The sequence below is a fragment of the Lissotriton helveticus genome, chromosome 12, assembly GCF_964261635.1.
Source record: "Lissotriton helveticus chromosome 12, aLisHel1.1, whole genome shotgun sequence".
Lineage (NCBI taxonomy): Eukaryota > Metazoa > Chordata > Amphibia > Caudata > Salamandridae > Lissotriton > Lissotriton helveticus.
Genome location: NC_136073.1, coordinates 370,104,088 through 370,125,925, shown reverse-complemented (window position 1 = coordinate 370,125,925; position 21,838 = coordinate 370,104,088). Strand labels below are relative to the sequence as shown.

The 21,838-nt window shown below is 44.0% G+C and overlaps 1 protein-coding gene across 3 annotated transcripts in view; it reads right to left on the bottom strand.

The window, feature by feature from the left end:
- Positions 1–21,838, bottom strand: part of LOC144797804 (acyl-coenzyme A diphosphatase NUDT19-like) — a 207,627-nt gene that overhangs the window by 63,634 nt on the left and 122,155 nt on the right. For all 3 annotated transcript variants that reach the window (XM_078668592.1, XM_078668590.1, XM_078668591.1), the window contains exon 3: positions 1,215–1,422. In XM_078668592.1, coding sequence (XP_078524718.1) covers positions 1,215–1,422 — 208 coding nt within the window. The remainder of the gene's footprint in view (positions 1–1,214; positions 1,423–21,838) is intronic.

Sequence of the window (21,838 nt, the reverse complement as noted above, 5' to 3'; positions counted from 1 at the left end):
CCTCTGGTCTGTTTCCACGGCCCCCCTCGGCCGCCGCCGGAGGTCGCGGAGCTCCGCCCGTGCCACCGGGCTCCCGGGGAGAAGGTCACGGCCGCCTGGGCAACACTGCCGACGAGCCGGCACTTCCGGCCAATTGCGGCCGCCGAGAGTCCACTTCCGGTCGGACCCAAGGCGACTGTAGCTCCGCTGCTTTCAGGCTGTTGTCAGGCCCCACCTCTCCTCAGGCCCCGTCAAGCGCCCTGGGTCTGCAGACTCGCCGGTTCCGCCTCAAAATTGCCTCGCTGGATGCTGCTAGGACTCCGGGTCCAATCCACCCCTTCTGGCACTGTCAACTACCGGATTAGTATGTCGGATGAATGCGGGAAGCCACCACCGCTCGGGAGCCTCTCTAAGCTGCGGCCGCCATCGTTGGCTGCTAGCCACGCCCCCCCAAAATACCTTTTTAACCACATCTTGGTAGTGATGGGTACCTATAGAATTGCCTGCTGGAACAGACTTGTCCTTTTTAAGTCTGGTGTTAGCCTAAACCTATTGATGTTATCAACATTATAAGTAGTAGATACTTATAGGGTCTTCAGACAGTCCTCTTCCACTCGCCTGTTCTTGAAACAATCCTATTTTTCTTCGAACCACTGCAGCATACAGGATGGAGAAGTGGGTCAGCGTACTTCAGTCACTGACTAACTTCCGTGTGAGTGACAGGACTCAGCTCTTTCACAAGGAGACCATCCTCAAACAAAGTAATTCCCTTCAGGAACTACTCTAGCATTGTGTGTGAGATCAAATAAACATATTTAGATACCTTTCATTTGTTATTTTGCCAAAGGCGAGCCAGCTCCCCAACAATAAAGTCGTACAATAACAAAAACCATGATAAAGCAAGCATTGTTAAAGCCAGAGCAAAAGTCTAGAACTGGCTACCACTGAACACCAGACCCTTTGGCTTTGCCAATGCTTGGCTGAATATTTGTAGCAGCTAGTACATTAAGATCAACTTTCTTTAGTACTAATGGAAGTTAATTTCAGATGTGCAATCCTCATGTCGAAGGCTCTCTTAATGTAGGTATCAACACTGGAAGCCCCAGCGCCACATCCAGATTTTTAAAACCTTTAGCAACTAAAAGGGGAAAATGTTACTTTTCTGCAGTACTTAAATACAGGGGTCAATATGAACAGAACTTCATTTTTTTTTTATACAAATATTGTTACTGCACCTGGTAAGATCTGTATGTACCGATCTGAAGTAAATATAACCAAAGGCATCCAACGTTCACATCCTTCCAAGGCACGATCAACACTAAATTGATGCAGTTCACGCAGTGAAGGTAGACGGGCCATTCTGCTTAATTCATAGCCCTGAGGTGGTGCAATCCATATCTTCTGAGACTGGAAATTTTCAATTATTTCAGTAGGTGTTGACCACTGGAAAGAATAATGGATGTTAAAAAATGTCATTTCCCAAATTAATCTTATTTAAGGTACGATTACGTGCTATAATGAAAACGACAACAATATTGCATGCAGTAGTACAGTATGTTTGCCAAATGTGCAAAACTGCCGATATTTGTTTACTTGAATTTTGAGAAATAACAAAATAGCACTGGGAACGAAATTCTGTTCTCATTCCTCTCGGAGATACCCTTTCTAGATTCCTAGGATCCACTCATCTTCACAGAGCACCTTGTGTAAGAAATTCTCCTAATTTAAATAGTATCCCTTAGATTATGTGTGGTATGAAATCCCCTTGAAGGCCCCCAGCACTCCTTTATTGTGGTGGTTGACTATCAGGCAAAGTGTAACTTGGTGTCAGCTAGTTATTTGGCTGTTAAGTGCTTGAACTAGCAATTTACTGACTAAAGGATGTATTAGGCATGATACAGCCGATGCTGTCATATGAAAAACATGCTACACTTGGACTAAAAAACACAGCTAGGTGGTCACCTACACACTGGTGAGAGGCAGACTGCAGTTATGTTTAGGTCAGAGTGTCCACTGAAACACTGTTTTCTCATTTGCTAATACCTTTGAAGCAATTTGACGAATCTGCACAAAAAAGGTTCAGCCAGTTTGGGTGTGGCAAAAAAAAAAAAAAAAAAAAAATATATATACATATATATATAAATTTATATGTATACACATAGCTTATAAGGGAAACTTGAGACTGACTTTTTGTATATGTCTCATATATAGAGGTAGGGCAGAGGAGGTCCAGGGCCTTATAGGGCGTAATTTCGCCAATCAGCAGGGAGGGGTTCCTCAGAGGGAGGGGGGTAAGGGTTCAGAGGGATGGGGGAGAAAATCAGAAAAAAAAATCCTCATTTGTCACAAATCTTTATTTATTTCAAAAATTAAACGTTATAGCAGGCTACTATTTTTTTTTAGTTAACAACAGTAGGACAGTAAGATTATATGATGGCCCAACCAAGATCTACTAAAATTCTTTCATGGAACCTGAACGGGCTAGGGAGTCGTAAGAAGCAATTAAACATTTCTCATTATTTAAAAAATACTGGAGCATCCATTATCCTATTACAAGAAACACACTTGGAAGCGGATCAATGTAGGAAGATATTCATTAAACTTAACTGGGTACAGGAGATTCTCTGTTCAAAACAGACGGGTACAACGAGAGGGGTTGCAATAATACTTTGTGTCAATAAGGGTATTATACTGCATGATTGGGCCACAGACCAGTCAGGGAGGTGGTTGGCTGCGGTGATCTCAATAAGTTCAGTTAAACTCTTATGCGGGGTTTATTACGGTCCGAATGACGATAATCCTGTTTTTCTTCAGAGATTAGAAAAATATATGATCCAGTATACAATCCCAATTGTGCTAGGGGGGGATTTTAATTTGTTATTAGACCCAACATTAGATCGTACCTCTAAGTCTAGATACAATTGTCCAAAAAAATCTTTTCTGATCCTGAAGAACATTATGAAAGACTATACATTGTCAGACGTCTGGAGAGTTAAATATGGCACAAAAAAACAATATTCTTTTTATAGCAAAAAATACCACCAGTTCTCCAGAATAGATTTTTTTCTATTAGATCAATCGCTCTTAGCAACCACGGATTCTATCTTTTATACTCCGATTGGCCTGTCTGACCATTCAGTGGTTGAATTAAATATTAATATTCAGAAAAACTTTCCCGAATATAGGTGGACACTGGATAGGACTATCCTTTTAAATGAAGTATTTAATATCAAAGTCAAAGAAAAGTCCACAGAGTTCTTTGAATTTAATGATGAAACCGCTCCTGAGAATATTGTTTGGGATGCATTCAAGTCTTATCTAAGAGGAATATACAGCTCCCAGATGATCATAAATAGGAAGCTTAATAAGGAAATGGATATTAAAGAGCTAAGGTTAATTAAAATAAAAGAAGAACAGCTTCTCTCCGCTACTCTAGGCGACAGAACTAATGTACCAAAATTGGAAAAAGAATTAGTAGACTTACAATTGAATTTTAGATCGAGAACTGAAAAATTACTCAAGGATAAATGGGAAGTCAGTAAATTACGTAATTTTGAATATGGAGAGAAGTGTGGGTCCCTACTTGCGTGGAAAGCTAGGTCGGACAGATCTAGAAACAACATCAAAACTCTGATACAACGTGGGTCTGGAGTTGTTTTGTCTGAAGATGACGAAATCAGGCAAGAAGCTAGAACATTCTACCAAGAGCTATATACGGAAAAAATTAACTGCTCAATGGACGAGCTGGATACTCTGCCGCTCTGGGATGATTTACCACAATTAAAAGATTCAGACATAGCTCTTTTGGCAAAAAACATATCAGAAGGGGAGATTAGACTCCAACTAAAGAAGATGGCAAGGAATAAAGCTGCAGGTCCCGATGGCCTCCCAATAGAGACTTACAAAGCAAATATTGAAGAAATTCTAGTTCCAATTCAGAAACTATTCAATAGAATTTTCATTCAGGGAGACCAAATACCATCTTCCTGGTTGGACGCTACAATTTCATTAATAGCTAAACCGAATAAAGATCCGGAAAAGATAGAATCTTATCGCCCCATCTCACTCTTGAACTCCGATTTAAAAATTTATTCTGGAATTTTAGCGACCAGACTGGCCAATGTCATAAAATCTATTATCCATCCTGACCAGAGGGGATTCATTCCTGGCCGTCAATTAAACGAGCTCACATTCCAAGTAATTGCCGCCATAGACTACGCCACAGAGAAAAAGAAGCCTCTTGCTATCGTCGCAATAGACGCTGCTAAAGCATTTGACCAGGTGAATTGGCTCTTTCTTTGGAAAGCGATGAGGAAATTTGGTTTTCCAGAAGTCTTCATCAATGGAATTAGAACTTTATATGGGGGCCCGAGAGCCAGGATCCTGGTGAATGGTGGACTGTCAGACTGGTTAAACATTCATAGAGGGACGAGGCAAGGATGTCCTTTATCTCCATTATTATTTGATGTATATATTGAGCCCTTTGTTTGTCTTTTAAGACAGGATCCTATAATTCACCCTTTTAAAATCGGAGATTTAACAGTTAAGACAGCTCTATACGCAGATGATCTCCTTTTGTACACTTCGAATCCACTAGATGCAATTCCAAGGTTATTCCAACTTGCTGAGGAGTTTGGTATCGCTTCTGGGTATGGCATTAATAAGGAAAAGACCGATATCATGTGTTGGAATATCGCAGTACCTATCACAGAAGCTAAAACCAAGATGAGATATCTGGGCATACAGCTCAATCATAAACTGGTAGAAACTCCTAAAACTAGTTGGGATGTGGTGATAAAGGAGGTTAGGAAACTTTTGACCAGATGGAACTCTTTGCCTTTAAATATCTACGGTAGAGTAAATTTGGTGAAAATGATCATCTTGCCAAAGGTGACCTTCCTTTTTAATTCCATTCCTTTAACATTCAATAAGAAAGATATTCTTAACTTACAGGGTAGGATAGGTTCCTTTATTTGGGCGACAAAATCTCCCAGGATAGCCTGGAGGAAGTTGAGGAGAGGACTAAAAATAGGTGGCCTTGCTCTCCCGGATTTACTTCTATACTGTTATGCTTTTCAATTTAAAAATTTTAGACTTCTAGCGAACAAATTAGATTCCACCTCTAATGGTATACTCTTCCGAGCCATGTTGTCTGATCTTCCATACGGGGTTGACTTCTTTACGTTTAAATTTGGAGACCAAAAATTCTTTAAAAAAGTACGACTGAAGCTCTTGAAGGCTGTTTTACATAACTGGCTACAAATAAGAGGGATGTTAGGCATACATTATTATCATACATATGCCCCGATATGGGATTCCCCTGGTACTCCCGAATGCTTGACAGATCAGTTAGCACTTCCGTTAAAGAGGGCGGGTCTCCTCAAATGGGGTGACCTTCTTGATACATCAAGAGCACTAAAATGGGAAACGCTGGTAGGCTTAACCGGGGGAACCCTCACGAGATTTAAGTTCTATCAATTATCGGCTTGGTGGGGAAGTCAAGCTTCGGATTCTGGTGATGAGAGCCTCCTTCTAGACCTAATTAGTAATAACACGATAAGAAAGGGGGAGACTGCCCAATGGTACAAAATCTTCATAAGTAATAAGGACAATCAAGAGGCGGAGATTACTAAGTTATGGGACCCCGCTATCTTTCAGGTTTCGGATAATCCTGTTAAACTATGGGCAGATTCTTTCTCTATGTCCCAAAAAATAATTAAACCTTCTAACTTGAGAAGAAATCATCTATATACATTGTACAGGGTTTACTGGTCTCCTGCGAAACTTTCTAAGATCTCCGCACTTCAATATCCTTGTCCCAGATGTAAGTCACAAGAGGCAGATGATATACATATGTTTTTTGAATGTCCAAGTATTAACAATTTTTGGGGACAAGTCTGTGGGTTTTTGGAGGAGGTACTTTCATTTTCACCTATATACACTTTAAGTTTGGTTTTTTTTGGTCTCCAACCCGATTATGATATTAATAGCAACATATCACAGTTTATTTTTTATGTAATAGTGATCGCCCGAAGAGAGATCTGTAAAGAGTGGAAGTCTGCGCTTCCCCCGACATTCGCAGATTTCCTTAAAAACATCATGGCGGTGAGTAAATTGGATATTTTATGTGGTGGAGATGAGTCTGCTAAATTATGGTCAGCCTTGAATCCCTGGTGTGAGAAATAGTCCAATGATTATGCCAGAGGTTTTGTGGACTTGTCCTTTCTCTGTAGCAAGTATCAACACGAGAGGAAGTTGGACGAGTAATAACCTTACCTCTGGGCAATCTTCATCGGCTATCCACAAACAAGAGGGCTGGTAACGGGAGTTTGTGTCAGTGGCCTGAAGAGCGCCTATTTAGAGCAATTATCTACTGGTGGCATATATGAGGACAAAAAAAAAAAAAAAAAAAAAAACAGAAAAAAACTAGAAAAAAAAAAAAAGAAATTAAAAAAAAAATAAAAAAAAATAAATAAATAAAAGTTTGGGTGTGGCATGCCAAGTCCCATGCACATGTGGAAAGGGGCTTATATAAAGTGGGGGTTAAAAAGTGATGTTTCCAATTTTAACTTTCCTAAGAATTTTTGCTCTCTGTTACAGAAAAAAAGCAGTAAAAGGAAATACACCACAGATGGCATGAAGCAAGAACCTTTAGTGCCACATACATGTTCTGTTAGAGCTTGCAAGATTTGATCTGATAGAGGCTTCTAGCTACAGATTCCTTACCCTAGAATTATCTCCCTGAGTCAGACTGGATTTAGAATTTTTTTCGTGAGCAGTACCACTGCGTGCAGTGACTTCGCTCACGCCGGAAGTGACATTGGTGGCGCCTATATAGGCGCCACACCAGCACGCTCAGGTCAATTCTTTCCTTTCCACACCAGTCAGCACAAGTCCGGAGAGAGCTCCCCCCTGTAGTCAATTTTTGAATGACCTTTTTCGACTATTTGTAGAAGTCTTTTTTGAGAACTTTTCCTGGTGTGGCAGGAAGTCAACTAGGAAGGCCGGCTTTAAGCCCTGCGGTGCATGTCATCTGTCAACAGTAGATGTCGGTGACGGAACCTCACTTTGTTTGCCTTCGGTGCCTCAAGTGCGACTGCAACGCGAAGACCTGCCACACAATCTATCTCAAGGCCTTGAGGGAGCGCTGCCTCAAGTTCCTTGCCGCTTGAAGTGCGTCACCGCAACGGTCTTGATCCTGGTCAAGAGGAAGGTTCCTGGGACCGGTTGAGGAGCCCAAAACCCTTGTCGCACTCAGTCATCCTCCAGTAAGTTCCACCATAAGACGAGTAAGAAGTTAATGAGGTCTTTGACTTCGCCCAGTCTATCGAAGTCATGTGATGAGATGAGGGAGCATCATCATTCGAGGTCTGGCTCCACGGGTGAGCCTGCGCATGGGCCGGCTCCGCACCTCCATGAGTTTTCCGGAGCCGGAGCTACCCCTGCACAACTCTGTGAGTTCCATGAGGCCATGTACTTCATATTTGGGAGGCCCATTTCTGCTGGCGCGCCTTCGGGCCCAGTGCTGTCAGACCCATCCCCATCCTCATTCTCATCCCGGACTCCGATGCGGAGCCAGAGGGGGGTCATCCGAAACTGACTGAAGCCATGCCTTCCAGGCCAGAGTCTGAGCACTATTCCTATGGGCTTGGACTCGGGAGGGGTGGCTAAACCATGAAGAATACCAGCCCCTAGACCATAACAAGGATTGGTGTGAGGATTTGGCAGATGCCAGCAGACTAGACACCTCACCAGATACTGGCATGGTCTGTTCTCCCACCCTGTCTACAGAGGAGTGAGCACCATTTGCTTTGATGGTAAGAAAGGCGTCCCAGATCCTGGACCTTAGCCTACTCTCAGTGGCAGTCATGGCGAACGTCTTGACAGAGGTGCTTCAGCTGGGAGTGAACCCCCTCAGAACTGCTTCTCCCCTCTAATTAGCCCAAGATCCTTGTCACACTCAAAGTCGTCCTCAGGTAAGTCCCACCATAAGAAGAAGAGTAAGAAGTTGAAAAGGTCTTCGACTTCACCCCGTCTGTCGAAGTCATTTGATGAGATAAGGAGCATCGTCATTCGAGGTCTGGCTCCACGGTTGAGCCTGTGCATGGGCCGGATCCGCACCTCCATGAGTTTTCGGGAGCTGGAGCGACCCCTGCACAACTCTGTTAGTTCCATGAGGCCATGTACCTCATATTTGGGTGGACCATTTGTGATGGCGCGCCTTCGGGCCCAGTGAGTTTGGGAGGGGCCCTATTGGTTAAACGTTTGTGGTTCCGTCCCTGGCTTCAGTCGGCCCCCTGGATCCATGGATGATCCAGAGCAGTGCCGGTCATACTAACTCAACCTTCTCCAGCGGCCGCCCTGATGCCGAATCTCATGGCGCTGCCAGACCCAACTCCATCCTCATTCTCATCCTGGACTCCGATATGGAGTCAGAGGGGGGTCGCCTGATGCTGACTGGAGCAATGCCTTGTAGGCCAGAGTCTGAGCCCTATTCCTATGGGCTGGGACTCGGGGAGGAGTGGGAGGGGTTGCTAAACCATGAAGAATACCAGCTCCTGGACCATAACAAGGCCTGGTGTGAGGATTTGGCAGACACCAGCAGACAAGACACCTCTCCAGATAATGGCATGGTCTCTTCTCCTACCATGGCTACAGAGGAGGGAGCACCATTTGCTTTGATGGCAAGAAGGGCGTCTCAAGTCCAGGACCTTAGCCTACCCTAAGTGGCAGTCAAAGCAAATGTCTTGACAGAGGTGCTTCAGAAGGGAGTGAACCCCCTCAGAACTGCTTCTCCTCTTCAATGAAGCCCTCATGAACGTCCTGCTTGGTATTTAGTCCAAACCCTGCACCAGGGCTTCTGTGAACAGGATGATTGCCCCCCACCACCACCCGCCCCAGGGGACCCCAATTTCCTCACACAACATCCTACCCCAGAGAGCTTGGTGGTCTAAGCTTCCACCACTCGTGTAAATCCTGGTGTATTCCCTACCACTCCACAGGATAGGGAATCCAAGGGGCCGGACACCTTCTGATTTTTTTTTTTTAATTCTACCAGCCAGGCACTGCAGTCTGTGAATACTGCATGCCTTTTGGGTCGTTTCTCGCACGCCCTGTGGGATTTGGTGCTGCAGATCCTGCCTACAGTCCCGGGCCTCACTTTCCCAAGCTACTGCAGATGGGAGAGATGCACCCAAGTTTACGATCCGATGTTGGCTGGACATGACTGACTTGCCGGGCAGCGCGGTTTCTTCATTTGTAGCCTTGCAGCACCATGCCTGGCTGAGACCCAACTGGCTTTTCTGGGGTTGTCCAAATGTCGCTTATGGGCATGCCCTTTGATGTCTCCTGTCTCTTCAGAGACAAGGGGGACACAGCGCTGGAGCGCTTTAAGGACAGTGGGTCGGGCAGACAGAGTTCGAGCCATTCCACCCCCTCCTGGCGGCCGCAGCCTCAAAACCCCTTTAATTTGCCCTCTTACCATCATGGGCACCCAGTGGGAAGCAGGATACACCAGCACTGGAGGTCAATACCATCAGACTGCTGGGTTCTTCAGAATGTCCAAAAGGGGCTACTGCCTTCCCTTCATGATCTTCTCGTCATCCATGCCACCCACTTGTGAAAAGGTGACAAAGCACCATCTCTCCTTGATCCGCGAGGAAGTGATGGCTCTCTTGGGCAAGAGAGCCAGAGAGAGAGGGTGCCGATGGCAGAAATAGGTTGTGGTTGTTATTCCTACTGGTGCCCAAGAAGGACGAAGGCCTTCGTCCTATCCTAGACCTGCACCGTCTCAATTTCTTCCTCAAGAAGCAGTTCAAAATGATCATGCTTGCTCAAGTCCTGTCTGCCCGGGACCCGGGAGACTGGATGGAAGCATTGGACTTGCAGGACGATTACTTGCACATTTCCGTCCTGCCTGCCCACAGGCATTGCCTGTGGGTCACGGTGGGCCACGAGCACTTTCAGTTTGCCGAGCTCCCTTTTGGTCTTACCTGCGGCCCTCGGGTGGTCACCAAGGTGATGGTGGTGGTTGCAGCTTATCTGAGGAGATCAGGGGTGCTAATCTTCCCCTGTCTCGACGACTGACTGTTGAAGCCAGGCTGACATCTCAGATTCTAGACTGCTGTGGCCCTCCTGCATTCACTGGGGTTCACTATCAATATGCCGAAGTTACACCTGACTCCCTCTCAGACGCTTCCTGTCATCAGAGATAATTTGGACACAGTGCAGTTTCAGGGCTATGCTCTGGGCACCTTCAAATACCCTATCGTAAATAGGTTCTTGAAAGGTTTGCAACACATGTTTCCTCCTTCACCCCTTATCATCCTCAGTGGGACCTTAGTCTAGTCCTAAGGTTTCTGATGTGTGCTCCCTTTGAGCCATTGCACAGCTGTCCTCTTAGGTTTCTTACTAACAAAACAGCTTTACTGGTGGCAATAACATCTGCACTGAGGGTCAGTGAGCTTCAGGCTTTGTCATCCAAGCCTTCATACCTGAACATCTACCTAGACAAGCCGATTCTTCGCAATAGAGCTTTGATTCTGCCAAAAGTTGTCACTTCTTTTCATGTAAGCGTTTCCATCACCCTTGCCTACCTTTTACACTCCGCCACAGCCCTCTAAAGATGAAGAGCAACTTCACTGACTGGACCCAAAAAATACATCATCATTCTACCTTGATCACACAAGAGTGTTCTGGGTGGATGACGAACTCTTACTGAGGTATGTCAGAGCAAAGAAGGGAAAGACCATGCAGAAGCAGACTATCTCCTGATGAATCGTTTGCGTGTTCTTTCCAACAGAGCTAAGGCTGTGACCACTACGCTAGCACGGGGTGTTCCGGTCCTAGATATCAGGCATCAACGTGGGTTTCTATACACACATTCACGAAGCATTACTGCCTGGACTGCCAGGTCCGTCGGGACAGGCACTTTACTAGTTCGGTCCTGCAGGACTTTCTAGTTTAAAACAGTTTCGTAGAAACACCTCCGGGAGGTATTGCTTGGGTACCTATTCTAAGGTAAGGAATGAGCAGGTATAATTCTATCGGATCAACAAGTTACATACCATGGGTAATGCCTTATCTGGTTAAAACTATCTAGCCACAGATTTCTTACTGACCCACCCATCCTCCCTGCTTTGGAAATGGATTTCTAGGGACAGGGCAGTTACCCTCCCAGGGCCCCAGCTTTCCACACCAGTGGTCAGTATTCTTTGCAGCCCTGTGCTCCTGGCAGGGAAAGTTGCAAAAAGAAACTGACACCAGCGTGCTGAGTTGGTGCCTATATAAGCACCGCGCACGTCCCTTCCAGCACGGGTACACTCTGTGGAGCTGACCGACGCCACCTGCTGGTTCACAGGTTACTGCTCCAGACAACATTCCCAGATTCAGTCTGACGCCTGGAGATAATTCTAAGGTAAGGAATCTGCGGCTAGAGTCTCCACCAGATAAGGCGTTACCAAAGGTAACTTGTTCTTTAAAGTTAGTGATTTTTGGAATGCTATTCCACAGACAGTCGCTGAACGCTGAACCCGGGTCAGCGGACTGTCCACAGTTCTGATGTTTAAAAGAAAAGTCATCACCCGTTGGAAGAGGGAGCTTTTTGCTCCGATCGTCTTTCAGGTCTGCAGTCCCAAAGTTGAGTCTGCAGACCTGAACTCTCTAAATTCTGTTGTAACTACTATAAAAGGACCTGGGTTTATTCCCCACGTACTTTTAAAATAAATTAGAAGAACCAAAAGAGGACAGACCGAGCATTCTGTGGCCCAGTGGCTCATGTGGAGGGACCCAAAGAGAAACTCCATTTGTTAAAAAAAAAAAAGATCGCAGTTGAAAGTAGTGATTTGTGGTGATTTTAATCCAGAATGTGTTTCCGAGATAGATTACTGACTCATTAATAATAACTTCTATTGTGTGATCGAAGGGGTGAGGAACTGGCAAGGTAGCTCGCAATGTTTTTTTTAGGAGCTATTGAGATGATCTGTACTGGAAATGGTGAAATGAACCTACCATCTTTTTTGTGGAAGGAAGTGTGCGACGACAATAGATTATATTTTCTCTTCTCTAAATTTCTTGATCTGTGTAGCTGAGGGTCGTGTATGTAAAACCATCTTTAGTGATCACAGTGCGTTATCAATGCTGGTATCCTTGCCCTCAACACAGGATTAAAGCACAGTGGAATGTATCTCCCCTATTTTCAGTACACCACAATGGGTATAGCCTTTGTTGGCGTAGGCACAACCCAAACGTGCAACTGGTAGCATTAATCCGTCGTAATGTTAGTGCCTTGAAAATTGCCTTTGTGAACAGGCAGAGGCTTCCTGCACTCAACATGGTTTTAAGGAACTATGCACCTATATCAGGGCCGCTCTTCTGGAGCCAGGTAGGAATATTAGGGAGGAGTCCAAATCTTTGATTCTCATTGCTCCCTGATGAATAGGCAACTTAGGAAAGCACTATTAACTACTCCCAGGATATGATGATAAAATTATTTGTTGAGCGCACGTTCACCAGCAGTTTCTTGGCGCTTAGACGGATGAGCATTGACAAATGCAGCGGGTGTCAATTAGTTATAAGCCTGGGAAAAGAGCCATGTCTTAAGGAATTTCCTAAACCGAGGATAGGAGGGAACTTGGCTCAGTCCCGGGGGGAGGGTGTTTCAGAAGTGTGGTGCTAGGGACGAGAATCTTAGACCACCATGTTTTTTTCGCTTAAATGAACAAGGGGTCAATAGATTCAGGCTGGAAGAGTGTAGGTCACGAGAGGGGGCATAGCGCTGTATTCTAGTAGCAATAAAAACAGGTCCATGGGAGGACAAGGCTCTGTGGATCAGGCAGCCAAGTTTGAGGAGCCTGCACTGGGTAACTCTGAAGCAGGGGTTTCGCGTGGTGGAATTTTGGCTTGCCGTAGACAAGCCTGGCGGCTTGAGTCTGTACCATTTGTAACCGGTATGATTGGTATGCAGGGATTCCGGCGTACAGTGAATTGGCGTAATCAATACGCGACATTACTAAGGCCAGAGTGACTTGGATAAGAGCCTCAAAGGATAGGAATCTGCTTATTTTCCGAATGCCACGCAAGTGGAAGAAGCAAGCAGAACCACTGAATTAATCTGGGCCTTCATGGTGAGGTCACTACTAATTGTGACACCTAGGACCCAGTGAGGACCAGCTCCGTCTTGTCAGGGTTAAGCTTTAACTGGTTTAAGTTCATCCAGTTGCTGATGAAATTCATGGTCGATTGAAAGTTTTCCATAGAGGAGGGTGATGAATCGATGTTAAAAACAAGCTGGAGGTCATCGGCATAATTAAAAGTAACTACTTCTCTCTTTCGAAGATCTAAAATCAGGGGAAAGATATACAGATTAAAAAGAAGAGGGGAGAGAGAAGAGCCCTGGGGGACCCCGCAGTTTAGTCTTTTTTTCTCAGAGGAAAAGTTGGAGTGACGAACTGCTTGGTAGCGATCATTAGGAAAGGAGGTGATCCATCCTAGTGGGAGGCCCCGGATGCCGGCACTCTTGACCCAATCGACCAGCAAATTGTAGTAAATGGTGTCGAAAGCCGCTAACAAATCCAGGAGCACTAGTGCCTGCGTGATGTTCTGGTCAGCCCCAGTTCTGAGTTCATCGTGAACGGCCAGACCAATAGACTCAGTAGAATGTTCGGGCCTGAAGCCCGCTTGGTGAGGGTCTAAATAATGGGAGTGTTCCACAAATGTGCTCAGGCAGTTTGCTACATAGGTCTCCAAGATTTTAGCCAAAAAGGGTACCAGCGATATTGGGTAGAAGTTGCTAAGCACAAGGGGGTCAGAGCCTGCTTTTTTTTAGGATAGGTGCAACTTCCGCTGTCTTGAAGAGGTTAGGGACAATGCCCGTGGTGAGGGAGTTGTTGAGGAGCGATAGGGGAGGTTCGGGAATGTGGAAAAATACCTCCCGGGCGACGTGAGGAGGGCAGCTGTCCATCGGGGAGCCTGAGCGAACCTTTTTGAGGAGGGAAAAGAAAACCTCCTGAGTAATCAGTGGAATAAGGTCAAAGTGAGGAGGATTACGATAAACGCAACCTGGAGGGGGATGGGGTGGCCTTGGAGATGCTGGTTTTGATATTGATAATTTTATCAATAAAGTAAGTGTTGAGAGAATCACAGAGGGTTTGTGAAGGGGAGGGTTTAACAGTGACGCGGTCAGGTTTCATGAGTTTGTGCACAATGGAGAAGATGTCTTTAGCTTTGTTAGTGAATTCCAGGATTTTCAGAGAGAAATAATCTGATTTGGCTCTGAGAATGGCACTTTTATAGTCTTTAAGGGCTGATGTAAAGATGGATTTTTTAATGGGGCAGTAATCCAGTCTCCACTTGCGCTCAGTTTGGCGCAAGGCAAGTTTCTTATCCTTGAGATTGTTGGTGAACCAACGCTGGGCGTCATGGGGCCTCTTGTTATTAAGCTTTTTCAGGGGAGCCAGGTTTTCACTCGCCGAGGCCAACCAGGCATTGATGTTTACTGCCTGAGTGTGCGTCGAAACCCGGTGGCCCGTGGGCTGAGAGGTACAAGGCATACAGGTGGCTAAAAAGGGTGCAGAATGTTGTGATATCTACCCGGCTCCAGTTCCCGACCATGGATGAATCTAGTGGAGGAGCTTTGGTGGCATGGGTATTAGAGATAGAAAAAGAAATAAAGTGGTGATCAGGCCATGTGCAGGGAGTGATTTGTAGGTCAGTGATATCGAAATTGGAAGTCCAGACCTGATCCAGGATGTGTCCTTTTATATGGGTAGCTACTTTGATGTGCTGGGAGAAATTCATTCTTTTCAGCAAATCAGAAAAGTCTGCCGAGCAAGGGCTTTCACGCGAGTCATATGGCCAGTAGTTAAAATCGCCAATGATCAGTACTCTGGCATGGTTTATCACCAACTCTGCAATCAAATTACCAAATAAGTGCAGGAAATTGGGTATGTGGACAGGGGGCCTATAAAATAACGCGCAGGTAAAGGAAGAACCATTAGATTCAAACTTAAAAAGGAGGCTGTCAACAGAGGGGATTATTGATGTGGTTAAGGAAGTGAATTTGTGTGACTGAAAGATTATGGCCGCGACTCCACCCCCCACCTTACTCTCAAGCCTATTGGTCTGGAGGGCGTAGTAATTGTCAGGGATTGCAACTAGAATGTCTGGGTGGATTCGGCTGTTAGCCAGGTTTCTGATTAAAGGGGTATGTCCGGCTTAATGGTGTCTAGGAGATAGAAGATCTCTAATTGGGGCTTGACCATCGAGCGGGTGTTAAGGTACCAAATGGGCAGGTTGTCTTGGCTTGTTCTGGTAAGAGGGGTGGGAGTATTGGAGAGGGCATCCCTCTGACTTGTCAGTGGCGTGTGATCAGAAAGATTGGTAATGGTTCTACAAGCGGAGTTCTTGCAGGACAGAATCACTAGTTTGTCTATGATACTCCTAGTATCCAGGTTGATGGTCCACTCCCCCTGAAGGGAATTAAGCTCAGTTGAGGAGTAACGGAGAGGAATACGGGCATAATGCATGGCCCCTGGCCCCGGACGGCCACGGACGGGCGCAGACAGGCTTGCCTTTGGCATGCCTTCAGCTCGCTGCACGCGTCCGCTGCGCCAGGGGTAACACATAAGCAGATATAGGCTGCGAGCACGCCGCTAGTCGCGGTGCTCCGCCCCCAACTGCAACTGAAGAAATCCTATCCGCCTGTGTCAGCCTGCACCCTCCACAACAATCGGGAGAGCCCTGTGGTGGACCGGGGTGCCGGCGGAAAACAGAGACGAAGGGTAAGTGGGCATGCTTGAAGTCAGGAAAATGTGCAAACATAGTTTTTAAAAATGCAATCATTTTAACAACGAGACTATGAGGCTAGCAGTCTTCGATAACAAACGCTGGGCATGAGACTCCACTGAGCCTTACTTAATTACAAAGCTGCTGCAATTATAGGCGCACGTCCGCTGCGTGACAGAAAACACATAAGCAGATATAGGGAGCGAGTACGGCGCTAGTCACGGTGCTCCGTCCCCAACTGCAACTGAAGAAATCCTATCCGCCTGTGTCAGCCTGCACCCTCCACAACAATCGGGAGAGCCCTGTGGTGGACCGGGTTGCAGGGGCAAACGGAGACGAAGGGTAAGTGGGTATGCTTAAAGTCAGGAAAATGTGCAAATGAGCAAACACAGTTTTTGAAAATGCAATCAATTTAAAAACGGAACTATGAGGCTAGCGGTCTTCGATAACTAACGCTGGGCATGAGAAATCACTGAGCCTTACTTAATTACAAAGCCGCTGCAATTATCAGCGCTCGTCCGCTGCGCAAGGGAAAACACATAAGCAGATATAGGCTACGAGCACAGCGCTAGTCACGGTGCTCCGCCCACAACTGCAGAAATCCTATCCTCCTGTGTCAGCCTGCACCCTCCACAACAATCGGGAGAGCCCCGTGGTGGACCGGGGTGCAGGCGGCAAACAAAGACGAAGGGTAAATGGGCATGCTTGAAGTCAGGAAAATGTGCAAATGAGCAAACACAGTTTTTAAAAATGCAATCAATTTAAAAACAAGACTATGAGGCTAGCAGTCTTCGATAACAAACGCTGGGCATGGGAACTCACCGAGCCTTACTTAATTACAAAGCTACTGTTATTATAGGCGCACGTCTGCTGCGTGACGGAAAACACATAAGCAGATATAGGCTGCGAGCACGCCGCTAGTCGTGGTGCTCCGCCCCCAACTGCAACTGAAGAAATACTATCCGCCTGTGTCAGCCTGCACCGTCCACAACAATCGGGAGAGCCCCGTGGTGGACCGGGGTGCCGGCGGCAAAAAGAGACGAAGGGTAAGTGGGTATGCTTGAAGTCAAGAAAATGTGCAAATGAGCAAACAAAGGGGCTCATTATGATGGAGGATTTTCCGCATCCTCCGGGTGAGGTTCTTTGAAATCTGAACCTGTGTTTAAAATATCATTATTCTGCTATGATTTTGATATCAGAGAAACGAAAATGGCAAGTTTTATATGTGTGTGTATTTTCATCACGATACAATGATGAATGCAGAAGTTATTGACAAATTCATTCTGAGCCCACAGGTCTCCAGGTTGTGAGCAGCGTCCATTTTAGTTGTTGCCCTTTACATAGGCATATACATGAGCCAATGATTCTTAAAGGACACGTATTCCTTAGCTTGAGTTCTCCCTGACTCCCATTTGACCTGAACAGGCTGAATCTGCCTACGTGATGTTGGCCTCACCAAACCAGTCCATGCCCTCTAGTCAATCTATATTAAAGATCTGAGCAACTTGTTGTGTACATTGGCCTGAGCAAGATTAGAAGGCCGAATACAGTAGCCATGCCTGTTTATGACCCATAAGCATCCCTTATCCTACATTTCTATCTTCCACACCTGGCTCTGTTTCTCTGCTTCTGGGCTTTTACAATGGGGAGGTGACTGTTTATATGATGGGGAGGAAACCAGTTCTATTGTGAGCTTCTCCGGCCTGCACAGGAAAATATGTGAAGTTTGACATATGTTCATGATGGAAGATGGGTTGGTCAGTTTGGGCAAGTAGAATGGAATTCATAATTATAGCCTGCTTTGTTATGGTACCATGGGAGCGACCTACAATGATGTGTTTCAAAGCAAGAATGTGAGCCTAGGGCCAAACTTTTTGTATAAAAAGCCTGCCTGAGAAAGCTCAGGCAGGCTCCCTCTTTCAATTGTAGAACTACGGTTGGACGACGAAGCCTCATAATTAATTATAATAAAGATGTCTTTTAATTTTACAGATTGGCTGTCAAGTCCTTTGCTACTTTATTATGCAAACTGCTGGATAGATCTCTGATGGGGAGTGAGTCATTTTCTACTTTTCCTCAAATGGCGCATCCAACTGTGGGCCTTATCATGGAGTGGTTATCTTCAGTAGTGTTTTGTCAAAGGATGGAAAAACTGCTGGGGAAGACAAGACAGAATTCTACCAAAAAGAGGTACTCTGGGCACAGGGTTTTCTGGGGGATTATTTGTCTCTGCGGCCCAGTATGTTTTTTGATTTTTCTGACTTAAAACTCTCCTGAAGTTGCCACTCCTGACTAAGGAACTTATTTTTTTTCTTGCTGTAAGTATTTTTTAACAGACTGTTAGTGCAGTGGGGAATTGACAGTTATAATTTGGACAAATATTCGTGTATATGCAAATTGCAATTTGTATAGGCAGTTAATGAAGAGATATTTTCTCCATCTGCTTTAGTTGAAGAATAAAAGTGGGTCGCTCCCAGTCCTTTTTGGTTCTGAGTCCTTAGTTATTTATTGGTCGCGGAAATGTGCCTGTTTCGATAATCCTTTTAGTCCTTGGTTTCGGTTCGGTTTCATAAGATTATCACTGGTTACGATAATCATTCAGTTCAGTTCGGGTATCGATACATTTGTCTGTTCTGGTAGGCCTAAGTTCTTGGTTCGAGTGGTGTTTCCCGGTTGGAGGATTCGCGTCTGATACCTCCGGTTGGAACTCCAATTTATGAGCTCTCTTTAAAGGTCTGTGAGGCTGTCCCTTTTGCAGCCTTCTGGAAATCTGTTGAAGAATTAAAAAAAAAAAAAACGAAAAAAATAGGAACAAAAACGTTTTTGTTGTAAATATGGTTTACAACTAGTATTGGCAGGTTATTTTTGAGCACAGTCTGTAGGCTGTTCCTTGTTTCTGTCCTAAGTGTTGACCTATGGGTTAAAATGTGTGTTTAAATGTCTATGTTGTTTGTGGGTTTTGTTGTAAATTGCGACGGCGCTATTTACAAGAAATGGTTAGAGCATGCTGTTTTGTGTGGCCTGAGTGTTTGACCCCCCCTTCTGTTTTGTGTCTGGAATGAGCTCAATGTATGTATGTGTATGGGTCACGTCCAATAGATGTAAATAAGGCTCCAAAGAAAAAAAATGAAAAAACGAAATTGCCTGTTCTTTAGACGCACGGTGTTAGATGTTCACAGCCAAGTCTTTTCAGCTGTAGTATATCTAATAAGAATGTTCATTCAGCCAGCACCTCTCTAGTTAAACACGGGTGGTGGAATTTTGCAAACAGTCCTTTTTAAAAAATATGTGGCGCAGTAATCTCACGCAGTCCCAGTTAGGCAGCTGCGCCTAGGCTTGTGTGTTAATATGTATCTAAATAATAGGCAAGGGATGTAGTGAGCATTTTACATGTAGAACAGTCACAAATAGCAATAATTAGGCTTCATTAGGAGAAAAAAATTATTAATTATGAAAAATAATAATTAAAAAACAAGTGCTACAAAAATCGTTTTTTAATATTTGTGAAGCTTAACACTCATACTATGACCCCCTAGCATTAAAATGTTTGATTTAAGTTATGTTGTACCACGAAAATGACCAAACACTTCTGTGCGCAATTTCCCTTACCCTAGGCGCAAACAAGCTCATTTCTATAAGGTATAAATAATTATTTTCAAATGTATGACTCCTAAATTTGGTATTAGACATTCTAGTAATACCCACTATGCAATAAAATTGTAGGATATTTATTTCTTAGTATCTAGAATACCAAAGTCGATTTTCAGATAAATAGACTGTTTAAATGGTTTCAGGGCCCCTTTTTAAAGTGTCTCTTTAGTAAATACATACATTTACATCTTAATATATATGTTTGCAGGTTGTGCCTTCTTGTGATTCAGCGAGTCAATGTGTCATAGAATTACAAGAAGCTTTTATTCTAAAAAGACTAGTATGTGTGTTATTAGGTTTGGTGATTTATTCAGTAAATCTAGGTTAATAATATAAGAGTAGGGAGATGAATTTTAGCGCAAAAGAAAAAAAAAGAGAGAGAAATTATTGTTTTAAATAGAGTGAAATATTGCAGGTGTTTAAACTTACTGGCTTTCGTCAGCTTCAGTTACCATGAGCAGGGGACTGGCAGAACCTGTATAACGTGTTCCAGCAGTAGCGGCCGAGATGTTATCTTGCAAGGCTGTCTTGTTGACATTTGTGACCTTTTAATTAGGGCCTCGCCTGTGGAATGCAGCATGACATGGTTAAACATGCATCTGATGCTAACTTCAGCTGCCTCTTTGTATTTAAATCACTGCCCCTGCCACGGTCCTGACCTGAGGTCACTTGAATAGCCTGACTTGCTCCAATAAATTTAATTCCTGCTCATGTTCATAATTTAAAAGTGTCTTCTTAAAGCGTTACAAATTTGACATTAGCTGGGATGGGGTTTTTGTTTTTGAACTAAAATGAGCAGAGGATGCAGGGCACATGTACAGCAAATGATCATTACATTTTAGCCAAAGAATAAATAATAGCTCCAGCATGTTCCCACAAAACGCTTCTTGTTCGGTAATTATGTCATCAACACATTTATCTCAAATTAGAAATACGGCAGGGCTGACACAGCATTGCATCCCGCTAATAATAATAAAAGGAACACTATTTAATTGTAAAACTGCAGCCTCATTTGTCAGTACCCTGAAGGATTCTAGAGCCCACACGTGGTTTGCATAGCTCCCAGTTGCTTTCAAAATGCTGCACACAAGCGCTTTATATGAGATGTAGTTGATTGTATATGATTTAAATCTGTAACCTTCATTCATTGCAGGCTGGCTTGTTCTCATTTGCCGCATTCACATTACATCTGCGTTAAAAGCGCACATCTGAGATAATAAACAAATAGGCCTCATGCAAAATTGTAGCACCTGCACTTCATGTCTTACAAATTAAGCACTGTGTAAAATGAGGGAACATGATTTAGAAAAGGCAAATGCAAAAGTGATTTCTTTAAAAAAAAAAAATATCAAACATTCTGCTAAATGACCTGTAGAACTGGTATATGTGTGTCTCCATGCTAGGAACTAATGATTTTTTTTTAGTTAAGTTTATTTGACAAAAAGAAAAACGAAGTGTTACATTGAGTTTTAGATAGGCAATAAGTAGAAGCCCTTCCCCAAAATTCTGCAACTTAAAGGCCTTAGGCCTGAGTGAGAATGGGCGTTTTTGCAAGGTGCATGGACAAAAAGTTACAGGTAAATAATGAAAAGTTTTTGTATGTCACATTGTGTCATGTTTGATAAAAAGGGTTATAATTGATGTTGTATTATGAGAAATGTGTGTGTTGTGTATCTTTTCTGCTTCTTCCTACAGATAATTCATGGATTAATTCACAAGACACGTGAGTTGGCTGGTTGAAGAGAATGTTTTTTTTTGCGTAATTTCTTTAAAAAAAAAAAATATGTGTGTTTATGTTTCATTTATACATTTGGTCCACTGAAACGCGTTATTTGACATAGCGACATAATATTTTTACAGCAGAGAATCAATTACCTGATGCCCTGCTGTCAAAAGTAGGGTATAGGATTTTAGACTTGACAATTGAGATTGGGCTGCAGGTTTATAGTATACAGTACATGTGCCATGGTATTATGCATGACCGTTTATTCATATATGCTGTTTGTTTGTCTGGGCTGTTTTTTTCCTTGTGCTTGATATACAGCAAGTATATCTTATGGCTTGAGATGGCTCGATATGTGTATTTTTTTATCCCCTGTGTTAGGAACACATATGACGATATGTGTTATTTCACAATAAATTGGATGAATATTGTATTAAGATAAATTTCACAGATATGGACCTCATACTGTGAGCGAGTAAGGCAGCAGTTTTTCCAGTGCATGCCTAAATTTGGCTGTAATGATATTTAAGAAAACTAAAATGATATACTGGATCAAAGTGTGCCACCCGTTGTTAGTCACTTACTGCCCTTTTCCCTTAAGGACAGGCAGCTCTGCATTTATGTATCCTTGATTGGGCCTAAGGATGGAATTATAGATCCGTGACTAAAGGTGGCCTAATTTCGATATCGCATTTTTGATCG